This window comes from Lepus europaeus, chromosome 16, assembly GCF_033115175.1.
Source record: "Lepus europaeus isolate LE1 chromosome 16, mLepTim1.pri, whole genome shotgun sequence".
Taxonomy (NCBI): domain Eukaryota; kingdom Metazoa; phylum Chordata; class Mammalia; order Lagomorpha; family Leporidae; genus Lepus; species Lepus europaeus.
The window spans coordinates 49,786,866-49,802,259 of NC_084842.1; the positions used below are offsets into that span (position 1 = coordinate 49,786,866).

The 15,394-nt window shown below is 41.5% G+C and overlaps 1 protein-coding gene across 1 annotated transcript; it reads right to left on the minus strand.

Annotated features, from left to right (window-relative positions):
- Positions 1-6,586: 6,586 nt before the first annotated feature.
- On the minus strand, positions 6,587-13,182 carry DEFB130B (defensin beta 130B). Its single transcript, XM_062212694.1, has 2 exons — positions 13,125-13,182; positions 6,587-6,768 (listed from the first exon to the last, which is right to left on the minus strand). Exons 1-2 carry the CDS (start codon positions 13,180-13,182, stop codon positions 6,587-6,589), a joined length of 240 nt encoding a protein of 79 aa, XP_062068678.1.
- Positions 13,183-15,394: the final 2,212 nt, after the last annotated feature.

The window sequence follows — 15,394 nt, forward strand, 5'->3', positions numbered from 1 at the left end:
TTCTCTCTCTGCCCAGTAAACTGAATGAGATGAATGACTTTTCATGTTTAAAGCTTCAATGACCACACATTTTTTTACACAGCCCACTAATATGTAATATGAGGGGAAACAAAGAAAGAAGAGAGGGCCTCAGGGACCCTACAAGCCACTTAAGAAGACAAACAATAGAGAAGAAACAATGGCAATGGAACATTTCTTACCAAGTGGCACAAATTACCCCTTAAACACTAAGATAAATGAACATAATGAAACATCGCAATAAGGACTAGGGAGTGTTTACCAATGCATTGGTAAGTATACCAACTTTAGAAACTGTAACATACATTCTTTTTTTTTTTTTTTTTTTTACAGGCAGAGTGGATAATGAGAGAGACAGAGAGAAAGGTCTTCCTTTTTGCCATTGGTTCACCCTCCAATGGCCGCTGCGGCCGGCGCATTGCGCTGATCCGAAGCCAGGAGCCAGGCGCTTTTCCTGGTCTCCCATGCGGGTGCAGGGCCCAAGGACTTGGGCCATCCTCCCCTGCCTTCCCGGGCCATAGCAGAGAGCTGGCCTGGAAGAGGGGCAACCGGGACAGAATCTGGTGCCCTGACCGGGACTAGAACCCGGTGTGCCGGTGCCGCAAGGCAGAGGATTAGCCTGTTAAGCCACGGCGCCGGCCCTGTAACATACATTCTTGATATTATTTGATCTTCACAACTTTCTAGATGGTCTCATTCTGGGTTACGTACCATGAAGAAAGCTTTCTTTCTGCCAGGGCTTCCTGTGGGTGCTCCTTCTACTGCAGGGTTTCCATGAATGGAATATGCAGTTACAATACTTAAGCTGGTCTTAACTGGCTATTGAGATATCAAAAACAAAAATCTTGAGTTGAATTGGGGATGAGGGATGCATGTTTATTTAAAAGATTTGTTAAGGGACTTAAAGGGAGACTTAGACTCCAATACAGTAGTACTGGGGGACTTCAATACTCCACTCTCAGAAATAGACAGATCAACAGGACAGAAGATCAACAAGGAGACAGTAGATTTAAACGACAGCATGGCAGCTGTGGAGACATTATTGGAGGCCCTGGAAGAGGCAAACTTCATAAAGCTTAGCCTAGGAAGGGCCACTAAGGGCAGTGATAGCTCTGGTAATGACTTTGACTAGATCTGGGTTCAGGTCTTTTCCACTCTCATGGCTGGGGCAGCTGCACCTGGGCACAAGGCTCTCCCAGGACCCTAGAAACTCAAAGAGGAATCTCAGGGTTAGTGGAGTGTGTTCTGGTTGTTGACAACTGTTCCATTCACTGAAACTAGACTGACACAGAATCTTTAGCATCTCTGACTATGAATCCAGAGCTCACTGATTTCTCTCATGTAGCTTGGTGTTCTAGGCTCCTTGATCACAAGAAAATGCTTTGTAAACACAGTTTATACAGCAAAGCAATACAAATTTGAGTACAAGCAATTGAAATCCTTTTTGGCACACTAAAGGTAGAATTTGTGGTGACTCCTTGGTATGTTCTATAAAAATTGATTTTCCAGCCTGATACAGTTGGAGCCAGGAGGCAGGCTTGGGGTGCTGCCCAGGACGCACAAGAACATTGTGTGATCCATGGGCTGGCAATCAAAGGCATCAAAGGCAGAGTGAGAGGCAGGGTCACGGCGTGCCAGGGGCGGGCTGGCAGCCCCAGGTGAGTGTTGCAAGGTAGCCTCTGCCCAGATTGCACGGCGCCTCAGTAAAGACAGATAAGGTGCTTTGCTAAATGCCCTTTCTTCAAAGAACATAGAGAAGAAAGGCAGATGGTAATCAAGTACACGGTGTCACAGCAGAAGGAGGAAGGAGTCCGCTTACCCTCAAACAGTAAAGCTGGCCTAGGAATTCCTGGGGTTTACTGAACATAGCTCCCCAGAAAGACAGTAGTTACTCAACAAACGACTTAAAACGAAGCCTCCGTCGCCTACCTTCCTTCTCTGTACTCTGCAGGAGCTGGAACTTTGGAGTCCTTGCTGCGCTCTCTCCCTCCTTTCTAATTTCATTGTTTCCTGACTTGCTGTTTGTAAACTTCCTCAAGTGCCTGTGTTTTCAAAACAAAAACCGAAATTACCTTCCTTGTTTTCAGTTTGCTTTTTACCTAAGACACGCGTTTTTCCCAGTTCCTTAGGAAAATAACAGCCCGTATGCTCTACTTTATCTTTTCTTCCCCTCTTACATACAGGATCGTGACATCTTCCCTCATCTTTGTGTTGGCTACACTTTCACTAAATCACCAGTAATCTTTCTCTATAAAATAAAAAAAATGTACATAGTGCCTATATGGGTTTATGCCTATTTTATTTTTCCATTTTTATTAAAATTAGAAAACAAAGATTATCAATATAATAATAAATATAATGTTATTTTACCACTTCATTACTATTATGGTCTACTGTTTTCCATTCAACTTCTCTGTCTCTGTCACTCTCCTGATTCACCTGAAGCTTTGTTCTATAATTACTACTTCATCATAAATATTTTATCATGATACTTCATATACTTACAACAGTAATTTTCATTGCTAAGTAATATTCTATAACACATGTAAGCATTTTTTCATTATTGGGCATTCTTCTGCATTTATCCTTTTGCTACTGAAATGCTGTGAGACTGTCCCAAGCAAGTGAGTTTATTTTTGTGTAAATTTTTTTGAAATCATGCAGTTTTCCATAATAAGCATGTTTGTAAACTTTTGAAGACCTCTCAGACACAGCACTTGGGCTAACACAAAAATTTAACGTAAAATATTTACATTTGAAAAACTTGAAAGCAGCATCAATCAAATCCTGTGGGTTGACATGGTCAAAGTGAGATCACGTCTCTTACATTTTCTGTTTTTTATTCAATTATGGGGATCACAAGAGTGACTTTTACAATTTGGAGGCTCTTATTTTTCTTTCCTTTTTAAAAAAATATTTATTTATTTATTTTGAAAATGAGAGCTACAGAGAGAGAGAGAGAGGGAGACACACAGAGGGACAAAGATCTTCCATTGGCTGGTTCACTCCCCAGATGGCTGCAACAACCAGAGCTGGGCTAGGCTGAAGCCAGGAGCCAAGAGCTTCTCACAGGTCTCCCACATGGGTGCACCTGGGCCATCTTCTGCTGCTTTTTCCCAGACCCTCAGCAGGGAGCTGGATCAGAAGTGGAACAGCCAGGACATGAACTGGCGCCCATATGGGATGCTGGCATCACAGGCAGTGGCTTTACCCACTACACCACAATGTGGCCCCACGCTTATTTTTCTGTGTGTGACAGTTGCTAGTTGAGCTTTTTGTAGGGAGTATTGAATACTGGAAACTTCTGTGCTGATGTCTTGATCTGCCAATTGTTTTAATTTGCATTGTTGATCTTCTTATTATAGAGTTGTAATACAATATACAGGGCAATTCCCCATAGCAAAATTTACTCTTCTAAAAATGTCAGTAGTGTTAACGTTGAGAAATGCTGCTCTACTGTGTATCTTACTGTATGGTCCCTGAACTTTCTTGTTGAATGAAATCAATACAATATAAATCTTATTTATTTATTTTAAAGACAGAGTTATACACATACCCCACACACTCGCGTGCGCACACACAGAAAGAGATTTTCCATTCATTGGTTCACTCCCAAAATAGCTGCAATGGCTGGGGCTGGGCCAGGCCAAAGCCAGGAGTCAGAAGCTTCTTCCATTCTTCCACATGGGTGCAGGGGCCCAAGCACTTGAACCATCTTCTGCTGCTTTCCCAGGTGCATTTGCAGGAAGCTGGATTGGAAGTGGAGTAGCTGGGCACGAACTGGTGCCCATATGGGATGCTGACATGTCAGGTGATGGCTTTACCCACTACACCACAGTGCTGGGCCCAATACTATACAATATAAAGGAGTAATTTAAGAATAGAAATTAGTAAAAAAAAGTATTGGAATTAGATATTAGATTTCCTGGGATGGTTTTTGTTGTTTACTTTCTTTTCCATCTTTGTTCTCTATTTGTTCCTCTTGCTCAAAGATTAAAATTGAGGGTCATGGCCTAGCAGTTAAGATGCCAGTGGAAATGGCCACATCTCATGTTTGAGTGCCTCTGTTTAATTCCTGGCTGTGCTCCGAATTTCCTACAATGTGAGCTTTGGAGGTAGTAGTTGATGATTCAGACAGTTGGGTCCCTGCCATTTGTGTGGGAGACCTGGCTTTTGTTCTTGGCTCTTAGCTTCTGGCTAAGCCTGTGCTATTGCTGGCATTTGAGGAGTGAACCAGTAGAAAGGTGCTTTCTTTATCTGTATGTCTGTCGCTGTCTCTAATAACTAAAAATAAATAAATAAGCTTTAAGTGATATCATAGAGGACTTGACATTATATTAATGTTACTTCTCAAATCATTGAAGGAAATTTAACTAAAACAGTAAGAAATGAATGATGATGATTTTTTTACTTAGGGAGATAAAAACTTTGGATATTAATACAAGAAGGAAATTTCAATTCAAGCAGTAATTCAATTGGATTCTAATGTCTTCAGTCATTAAACAATAAAAACAAAACTGGGGGCCGGCACCGTGGCTCAACAGGCTAATCCTCTGCCTTGCAGCGCCGGCACACCGGTTCTAATCCCGGTCAGGGCACCGGATTCTGTCCCAGTTGCCCCTCTCCCAGGCCAGCTCTCTGCTGTGTTCCAGGAGGGCAGTGGAGGATGGCCCAAGTGCTTGGGCCCTGCACCCCATGGGAGACCAGGAGAAGCACCTGGCTCCTGCCTTCGGATCAGCACGGTGCGCCGGCCACGGTGGCCATTGGAGGGTGAACCAACGGCAAAAAGAAAGACCTTTCCCTCTGTCTCTCTCTCTCTATTGTCCACTCTGCCTGTCAAAAATAAAAAAAAAATAAAAAGATTTAAGCCTTTGGAGACACTGCATTTGCAATGGTGACCCATCATGACTTTTGATTGATCTTTTCAGAAACTCAGGTTGTCCGTCATAGTATTTCAGATGCCCACAGTTATAAAGGTGCACACACACACTAAGAGTGGCATTCATTTTTACGTTTTGCATTTTTATTTTGTTTAAATTTTATTATTTTTGAGATAACATTTTTAATTTACATTATACTCAAATCCTTAATGTTCAACTAACTAAGAGTTCAACAAATAAAAAGCAAAAAGACTATAGGTCAGAAGGGAAAACAGGCAAGGGCTATAAACAACAATCAAATGGAAAGATGTTCAACTTCACTCATAGAAAGTAAATTTTAAAAGTCAGAAATCATTAAGACTATAGTAGCATATAATTCCTAGCAATTTGACAAAGCTTTGACACAGTCTACCAAAACACTGTATTGGCAGGAAACAGATACACACATTTATTTCTTTGTTCCATTCTTTTGGATTAAAAAAATTTAGCTCCCACATGTGAGGGAGAACATGCAACATTTACCTTACATTTTGTTTTTTGACTTTTTAATGAATATAGTGTGTCTTACACCTGTGTGACTGTGTGACTGTGTACACCTCAGTGGTTATGCTTGGAAAAGACATGTTTTTGTTGTCTATTTTATTGTGTATGGTGGCTGATGAAGTATTCTGTCATGGTCTTGTATGTTTCTCAAATAAATCTCCCTTTTAACATATGAACAAATGTCTTTTAAATTTTTCTAATTATTTTTTTCAGGGACACAGGCTTAGTGCTGCAGTTGAGTTATCACTTGGGATGCCCATATCTTATATCAGAGTGTCTGGTTCAAGTCCTGGCTCCACCACTTCCAATCCAGCTTCCTGCTAATCTGCACCCTGGGAATCGGCAGATGATGGCTCATATACCTGGGTCTCTGCTACCCACAGTAGAGACTTAAATGAGTTCCAGGCTCCTGACTATAGCCTGGCCCAGTTCTAATTGTTGTAAGCATTTGGGAATTGACCCAATAGATGGAAGATCTCTCTGTGTCTGTCTCTCTGCCTCTCTGCCTTTAAATGCAATGAAAGTAAATAAATAAATATAAATTTTTTTCCAGAATTGTTCATTTTGTGATTTTAATCTTTCTGAATTTTACACTTTAGAGATTTTTGATCTTTTTTAAATTTCAGCATTCAGGATTATGGCCTTTGGGATCATCTTTTGGGATTATGGCCCAAATCCAGGTGCCTAATAACCAGGTGTAATGTTAGCAAGGCCACATGTTCAGCAGATTTTAACCTTTATCCTCCAAGAAGGTCTCCATTAGCAGTAAAAGTGACACTTGTTAAAAATCAGATGAGAAAGAGCATTGATATTCTACTTCAGACAGTTAAACACTACCTGCTACCATTCTATAGTCTTTTTCTGTTACATATTTAAAATTTTATAAGTTTTAGCTCTAGAACTTTTCTTGAATACTCATATTTTGTATCCCTATCTTTACAGAGTGATATTCTTCTACTGTTTAGTCTTTGAGTTATTAAGAGAATTGCAGGTGCATCATGAAGAAATTCCCCAAGGATTAGTACCTGTGGAATTAGAATGATATTTATTTCCAGTCGAGAGGAAAAAATGAGTTTGGTTTAATAGGAGCGTGAAAAACATGTCCATTTGTTGTGAAGTTTGAAGAGTTTATGGTCTGCCTCCATCTAGGGAGATTTTCCTTTGGGAACTGGCGTTGGGTAGGGATTGAATATCCACCATTTCCTACAACATTTTTTTTCATCATTGCAAATGCCAATGGTGTCTTCTGTGGAGGTGCACCCACCATCTTTGCACCGCCCTTTCAAAAGAATACACTGCTTCTGCCCTGGAATAACACCAGTGTTTCCTGCACAGAGAGAGATTTAATAACATCATTAATTCACCATAAGATTATTGGAGGTGTCCCTAAAAATCACTAAGCCCCCAAGAAGATAGCTTTGGGATAGAAGAGATAATGTTACCTGTTTGGTTTTCTCATCTGTAAAACATAGAAAATATAACCTTATTTCACTAGTTTTTATAAAGTTTAAAGGCAATAATGTATGAAGGATACTTTGAAAACTTTCAAGAGTTCTTCAGGGGCTGGCACTGTGGCGTAGCGGGTAAAGCCACTGCCTGCAGTGCCAGCATCCCATATGGCCGCCGGTTCGAGTCCCGGCTGCCTCACTTCCAATCCAGCTCTCTGCTATGGCCTGGGAAAGCAGTAGAAGGTGGCCCAAGTGCTTGGACTCCTGCACCCATGTGAGAGACCCAGAAGAAGCTCCTTGCTCCTGGCTTTGGATCAGTCCAGCTCTGGCCATTGTGGCTATCTGGGGAGTTAACCAGCAGATGGAAGATTCTCTCTCTCTCTCTTTCTCTCTAACTCTGCCTTTCAAATAAATAAATAAATACTTTTTTTAAAAAATGAGGCTTAAGATCTGGGACTATAAACATCTTGGAGGGAGCAGGCTGATTTCTTTTCTTTTTCTTTTTTTTTTTTTTTTTTGACAGGCAGAGTGGACAGTGAGAGAGAGAGACAGAGAGAAAGGTCTTCCTTTGCCGTTGGTTCATCCTCCAATGGCCGCCGTGGCTGGTGCGCTGCGGCCGGCGCACCGCGCTGATCCGATGGCAGGAGCCAGGTGCTTCTCCTGGTCTCCCATGGGGTGCAGGGCTCAAGCACTTGGGCCATCCTCCACTGCACTCCCGGGCCACAGCAGAGAGCTGACCTGGAAGAGGGGCAACCGGGACAGAATCCGGCGCCCCGACCGGGACTAGAACCCGGTGTGCCGGCGGCTCAATAGGCTAAAAGACTTCAAAGATGCTGTCTTCCCCTGGAGTAGAGCATTTTGCAACATGTGAGGCTGTTGCTGTCGCCACGACTGGAAAGCTGTCTTTGTTATCTCATGGGGAAGGCACAGCATCTCTAGATGTCTGAGCAAATGCCAACAGTGCCTTTGCTAAGAAGCTTGTCCAGGGGAATTACCCATCCTCCCTCCACCCCACCTGTGCTTCCCTCCACCCTTATCTTGTGATCCAGGTTCTCATCTCCAGCTCCTTTTATGGAAAGCCTGCCAGAACTCGATTCCATCTTCATGGTGTTCAATGCCCACTGCATATAGATACTCAAGAGAATTCCTCCCAGAGCCATAGGTGTTATTTCCTAAGTGTATCTGTCTGTGTTCTTAACTCACACGGCCCTGAGGAGCACATAACTACATGTGAGTTCCAGTGCAATAGTTTCCTTGCTCTTGCCTCTCCAGCACCACCTTGGATCACAGTGGGTGTTAGCTAAGAGAGACTTGCACTTGTTTGTTTGTTTGTTTTCACTAGTAGTTACTTTCCAAACTATCCCATTAACCTACTACCTGGTTTTTTTCATTTAATCTCCTGTAATATACCAACCCTGATTGGCTGCTCTGTTCCCTAAGTTCTATTCCTTGACTAAATGCTTGTTTCTTTTTTCTGGGGGGGGGGGGGGCAGGGGCGCTGGATCTTTTTGCTATTATTGTCATTTTGTACCTAACTGAGACTCTCGCTGCTGTGTCTCTATCCTGTAGAAACATATCCACAACCATATAAACCGGTGCAGGCTTGCAGAACTGAGTGCTCACAACCTGTGTGGAGCTGTTAGAAGCTTCAACTTCGTGCAGTCTGAGGTTCCATTTGCTACTGAGCTAACAGTCCATAACTCAGTCTCTGTGCAGCAAGAGAATGGCATGATATTGGGGCTGGATAATATCTTGAGATACTATCTCTGTTTTGCCAAGACTATTCTTGGAGAGAAAGTGCCTATCTTTCAGGGAGAGAACTGAGGTCCCAGCAGCCGGCTCTGGAAGGCAACGAGGAAGCTGTGTGGTCTTACACAGAGCATGGACTCGGGCTCAGAAACACAGCGGACCTGTTGCCAGATGTTGGTCTTTGCCCATTAACTATATCGATGCATTTAGGGCAACGTCTGGCACGACTGTCAGGTTTTCTAATGTTAAAACCAAGGGTTGTTAGAACTGGGAAAGACAGCAAGAAGCAGAGTGTAGTATCAGCAGACATCCTCTGCAGAATGAAGAGGATGTGTTAGTCTGTAGCTGAAGTCACAGAGCTGATCTCCCCAGCAGAGCAGAGACCTGTAACCCACTACACAGTGAAGTTCAAGCCTTCTTATATCACAGATGGCCTAGGGTAGTGTCATTCCCTCTACTTGGGGAATACCTTTTATTTCAACCAAAAGGAGAGAACAATTCATCCTGTCAGTTCAGTGCTTCTAAATGTGCAACTTAATTTAAGAAGGCAATTTTTTGAACAGGAAGCCAAAGGGTTATAATCTTTTTTTCACCAATGTCTGGGATATATCTTTATGCCCAAGGTTTTAGTTCAAATCAAGAAGATAATATTAAATTATCTGGTTCACAAGGAAGAATAGATAGAAATTTATTTTCAGACTTATTGGCACAAGGATAGGCATATAAAGCAATAGAATAGAATGGCTTTCTAAGAAAGCTCAGAATTTATACGATGTGTCATAGTTATATATAAAAAGGCAGTGACAGAAAGGATACATATTTAATCATTGCTTTTGGAAAAAGATACAATTTAGATGCTCACTTCATATTATAGTACAATTGAAATTTCTGCAGGGGAAGGAACAAAACAGAACCACAATAAAATAAAAGATCCTGTGGTGTTATGTGCATTTAATTCCTAAAGGGGTATGACTTCGCAGCATCAGAACTCATTGAGTTACTTACTGCTCAAATTTTATGTGTGGTGGGAGGTAGAGTTTGGAGAAGGATAGATTCTTCTTGAAACTTTATCAACTACAAAATAGAATGGCAAACTTCTTTCCTCTACATAATATAAAGTTCAAGCTGTCTTTTGCTCCTGTTCATTGTGGTTATTTAAGTATTATGCTATTCTCCAAAATCAGCATAAAAAGGATGCCATAATTATCTTAATTCCCCGGGGGGTTAACTAATCAATTGAAGAGTTTTTCCATTCCTACCTCTTTATGCCCATACACTCAGCATGTGTACACACACACACAAATATATACAACATATATATACTCATATATATGTTTATAAACATGAATAAATTTTTATAATCTTTTCTGTGGTACCATGGATTCTTTTTTGAGAAATACAAGGATATATGAAGATGGATAGTCAATTAATGATCACTTAAAATTTATTTCACTCTAGGTTGATAAATCAATATTTTATATTATATAGTTTTTGTGGATAAATTTTCTTCATGAAAACAATTGTTTTTACCTGATTAGAATTTTTTGTAACTGTCTTTATTAGAACTCTTCATGATGCAGTCACTCAATTTTTTGCAAAAGAAATTGTATGAAATAAAAATCTATATAGCAGCCAGCACCGTGGCTCACTTGGCTAATCCTCCACCTGCGGCGCCAGCACCCTGGGTTCTAGTCCTGGTTGGGGCGCCTGTTCTGTCCCGGTTGCTCCTCTTCCAGTCCAGCTCTCTGCTGTGGCCCGGGAGGGCAGTGGAGGATGGCCCAAGTGTTTGGGCCCTACATCTGCATGGGAGACCAGGAGGAAGCACCTGGCTCCTGGCTTCGGAACGGCGCAGTGCGCCGGCTGCAGCAAACATTTGGGGGGTGAACCAATGGAAAGAAGACCTTTCTCTCTGTCTTTCTCTCTCACTGTCTTCTAACTCTGCCTGTCCAAAAAAAAAGTCTATATAGCATGTAAAAAGTTTCTAAGATTATCAGATTGATAGACAAAGAACAGATTCTAGACTTGCCCATAGGTCACAGCAGGGCTCTAAATGAGGACCTTGATGAATGTGCTATTATTAAAAACATGTGAACAGCTCAGCAACTAACCTGCTAGTACTAACAAACTGCCTTTCTTTGACCCAAAGAGTGTTCTGGATCTCATGTCCTAATGTGTTCAGGATCACCTCAGTATGCAAAAGTAAGGCTTTTGTTTTTTACATTTTCATATGGCATTAATATTCTCTGTTCATAAGAGAACAAGCCATTTGATTCCATCCTGTGCAGGATTGTAAGACTTTTGCTTAATCCATCCTTCTAGCATAAGGAACAAAAAGAGGGCCGATCTCTCCTGTTCTGGAGGAAGATGGCATGACTTCCAAGGCAGGCCTCTGGAGGTTTCTTATCACATTTGTGGGGAGTCTCACTCTGATTCCAACCCAAGTAGCCTCTTGTTATTCATAGGTACTGCCTGTGAGTGGAATCATGACTAATCTCTGTCCTGTCACAGGCTTATTTCACTTACCATGTCCCCTAGGTTCAGCCATGTTGTCATGTATGGCAGAAAACCTCCTTGGTTTCTTCAATATCCAATTAGGAGATTTTTTAAAAAGCCTGACAAATCGAGGTCACAATTTTGATGTGCATACACACATCTATAGATTGATAAAAACACTGACCCAGATTAAGTTTGTGCGATTCTAGCTGCAGTGTTGCCATTACTTGCGTGGCCATAGTAAAATCCCATTCTTTATGTGGACATGGCTTCTCTTATCTAAAATTAAAGATTTGCCCATCAAAGTGCCTTCTAATTTTAAAGCATTAACATGACATCATTTTACCTTAGTGGTTACTATAAGCATATCTCACCACAGCTGTGTCTTCTGACCAAAGCCGAGAATAAAATGAAAATTACATCAACTTGGCCGGTGCCATGGCTCAACAGGCTAATCCTCCGCCTTGCGGCGCCAGCACACCGGGTTCTAGTCCCGGTTGGGGCGCCGGATTCTATCCCGGTTGCCCCTCTTCCAGGCCAGCTCTTTGCTATGGCCCGGGAAGGCAGTGGAGGATGGCCCAAGTGCTTGAGCCCTGCACCCCATGGGAGACCAGGAGAAGCACCTGGCTCCAGGCTTTGGACCAGCGCAATGCGCTGGCCACAGCGGCCATTGGAGGGTGAACCAACGGCAAAAAGGAAGACCTTTCTCTCTGTCTCTCTCTCTCACTATCCACTCTGCCTGTCAAAAAAAAAAAAAAAAAAAGAAAGAAAGAAAGAAAGAAAGAAAATTACATCAACTCTTTTGGGAGGAAACAACTCTATTTCAGGTAGATACCAAGATGTTCATAAATTAGGCAAAGAGCAAATAAGTAAATACCTTTGATTATATTTAATAGAGTCTGCGAGATGCACCAAGGAAGACTTCTCTGTTCAGTAACCACAGACATTTCTTGAGGGAAATGAGCATCCTGCCACTAACAGTTTTTGCCTGGATCTGGATGACAATATCCCCTTTTTACTTCAGTTCTATATTTTAATGTTCAAACTTCTGAATCATGGGTCCTTCTATGGAGGCAGCTCAGATTCCTGAAATGCTTTATGCCTGATTTGCTTCACGCTTAAAATTTTGCCATTAGAACTTCATTCCACTGTGTAAAACCTTTTTCAAATTTCCCTGCTACCCAGATTCCGTTAGTCTTTTATAACTGGATGTAATATTTTCTTTATATGCATTGTCTTACATGCTTACCTTCTATCCTTCACAAATATTCATCACTAATCAACTCTGCATTGCTTTCATTCCCTAACCAAGTGTGAACTAATGGCTGTCGTCATCATTCCGCTTTTCGGAGAGCAGGCCCCTGGTGATGATAGCTATTTGCTTTATATACTATAAATGGTAATTTGCATGCCGGAGCTTCTAGACCTCTCTCTATTTGAGCCCCATTTTCTAATCATGGAGCTTTTGGATCCCTTTATATGTTGGAATTCCTTGTACTGCTTCTCAATTCTGACCTTATTAGTCTAAAGAGATGATTGAAATGGGTATTTGGCAAAGTAGCTGTCACTTGTGATGTCCATATCCCATATTGGATTGCCTGGGCTCAAGTACTGGTTCTTCCTCCAATTCCAGCTTCATGCTAATTCACTCCCTGCAAGCCAGTAGATGTTGGCTCTTGTAGTTGGGTCCCTGCCACCTTCCTGGAAGACCCAGATTGAGTTCCGGGCTCCAAGCTTTCATCTGGCCCAGCTTCAGCTCTTATGGGCATTCAGGGAGTGAACCAGTAGATGGAAGATCTCTGTCTATCTCTATCTCTCTGCCTTCCAAATAAAATATGAAAAATTAAAATCTTTTTAAATAAAGCAGATGATTGTCAGACTTCTGAATCCTCAAGGCCATGCAGGAGGATCTGAGTTACAGGGACCAAAGTATTACTGAGCATCCTAGTAGGCCCTTTAAGAAACCTACCTCTACAATCACTCACCATCTTACCTTTTGGTATTATAGTCACAAACAGGAGGAGAACAGAAATAAGGGAATAGAGTCTCATGGTTGAGTGCTCAGTAGAGTGGTGGATGATCAAGGATGGGGAGCAAGTCTTTTATTTACTTCTGGGGGCCTGAGGTTCCTCTTGGTCAGTGAAGCTTAACAAGTAAAGAAATAAAATAGCTTCCGTTGGAATATACCCAAACCTCGTAGTCTCTAAATGTGGTGACAAATTAACTCAATTAAAGGAAACCAGGTGGCTAGCCCTTTCTTTTTTCTCTGGGCTCTCAATTTCACCAGAGCTCAGTACCCTTAGTCAGTCTGCTCTTGAAGGGGGACAAGGATTAAGGACATGTGGGTCTAGAAAGTCCTTAGGAAAGAAAGTCCTTATTACCAAAAATCCTCCAACTTGTAAGAATACACTCCTCACAATTCATGCTTCTCCACTACAGGGGTAAGAGAATTGCCTGAAGCACATTTGTAAAAAGAGAAACTGTGTTTTCCACTAAGCTACTTCTTAAAAAGAAAGAACAATTTCCCACATATACAACATTTTTAGTAGCATCTGAAAGCAGATGCACTTAGTTTACATTGCAAACTAATGCAAGGGGACTTCAAAATGTTCCTGGGTAAAAGGCACTAAAAGATAAGTTTATTTTGATGGAAAAATTTGAAATGTATGCATAGTGCCTTCATGAAATGCATTTAAAATGTTTATTTATTCATTTTTATTTATTTGAAAGGCATAGTGACAGAGACAAATGGAGCTATAGACACACACACACACACACACACAGAATCTTCCATCTATTGGTTTACTCCAGAAATGCTTGTAACAGCCAGGGCTCGGCCAGGCTAAAACCAGGAACCAGAACTCCATCTGGGTCTCCCAAGTGAGTGACAAGGACTCAAGTTCTTGAGTCATCATCTGCTGTCTCCCAGATGCATTGCATGATTGGAAGATAGAGGCAAGACTTGAACCAGACATTCTGGTAGGAGATGAAGGCGTCCCAAGCGGCAGCTTAACCCACTGTGCCACAACACCTGCCCTATAAAATCCAATTTTCATGAACTTTTTGAAGACCTTCTATTTTCTTACCTGTTGTTGGTCCCTTGTAAAACTGTTCCATGCAACATGGATAGTGAGATCAGAAGAGCTGAAAGAGCAAAGTCGGAGTAAAGTACGTAGTATATCTTCAGTAACCACCTCTTGTCCAAAGACTATACTCACAGCTTAAAGAAACTCCCTAACCTCCCACACCATCCCACCATATATCAACTAAGTACTGGAAACCTAAGAGCCTGGCTTTGACCAAAAACCAACTTACCTATGGATCAACTGCTTAATGAAACATTTCCCTGAATTAATTTATTTTTAAACTTATAATTTATAAATTTTTAAATTTATAATTTTGCATAAACGATGGAGAAGATATCAGCCATTTTTGAAAAATTTCAAATACTTTGGAAGTGAGCCCTTGGTGCAGTAGTTAAGGTGTTCCTTGGGAGCCCTGCATTCCCTATCAGAAGATAGGTTCAAGTCCCAGCTCTACTACTAACTCCAGCTTCCTGCTAATGTATACCCTAGGAGGCAGCAGATGATGGCTCAAGAAGTTGGGTCCCTAACACCCACATGCAGAGTCTGGATTGAGTTCCAGGATTGTGACTTCAGCCTGGCCCAGGGCCAGATGTTGGAGGCTTTTGGGGAGTGGAACTGTTGACTGCAGATCTTTTCTCTTTCTTTTCACTCTGTCTCTCAGCCTTTCAATTACATAAATACAATTTAAATACTTTTACATGTTTTCCATTTGAGTATTGATCTTTTTCATGTTCGACAACTATTGTTTATGAGCAATCATTATTTTTTTATTATTACTATTTTAACATTCTAAAATATTTTTAGGCTTACATAAAATTTATAAAAAGAGTAATAGTCAAAACACATTTTTTGGGATTCCACGATGGTGGAATAGTGACAGGATGGCCTTACACAGGGCAAACTTAATGTTTAAAAAGGAGAGGAAATACACTCATAAGATAGAGCTCTAGGGGAACCCCAGCAGGAGACCCAGCATGAGCAATAGACACGCTCAAGACCCTCACCTAAGGGAGCAAATGAACAGCAGAAAACAACAGAAATTTGGATCCCAGGAGGAAGATGCCTGCCCTGGCAACCAGGTAAGAGTGGATTCCATGGGCCCATGATGCTGCTGATACAGCTGGAGGGAGAGGTTGGTGAACTGCTTTTAAAGTTTCACGTGAACACCACTAATCAG

Coding starts and splice junctions, on each gene's coding strand:
- DEFB130B (XM_062212694.1), bottom strand. CDS start 13,182: ATGAGACTCTATTCCCTTATTTCTGTTCTCCTCCTGTTTGTGACTATA. Junction 6,769..13,124: donor TGTGACTATAATACCAAAAG/GTAAGATGGTGA, acceptor CTCTCTGTGCAG/GAAACACTGGTGTTATTCCA.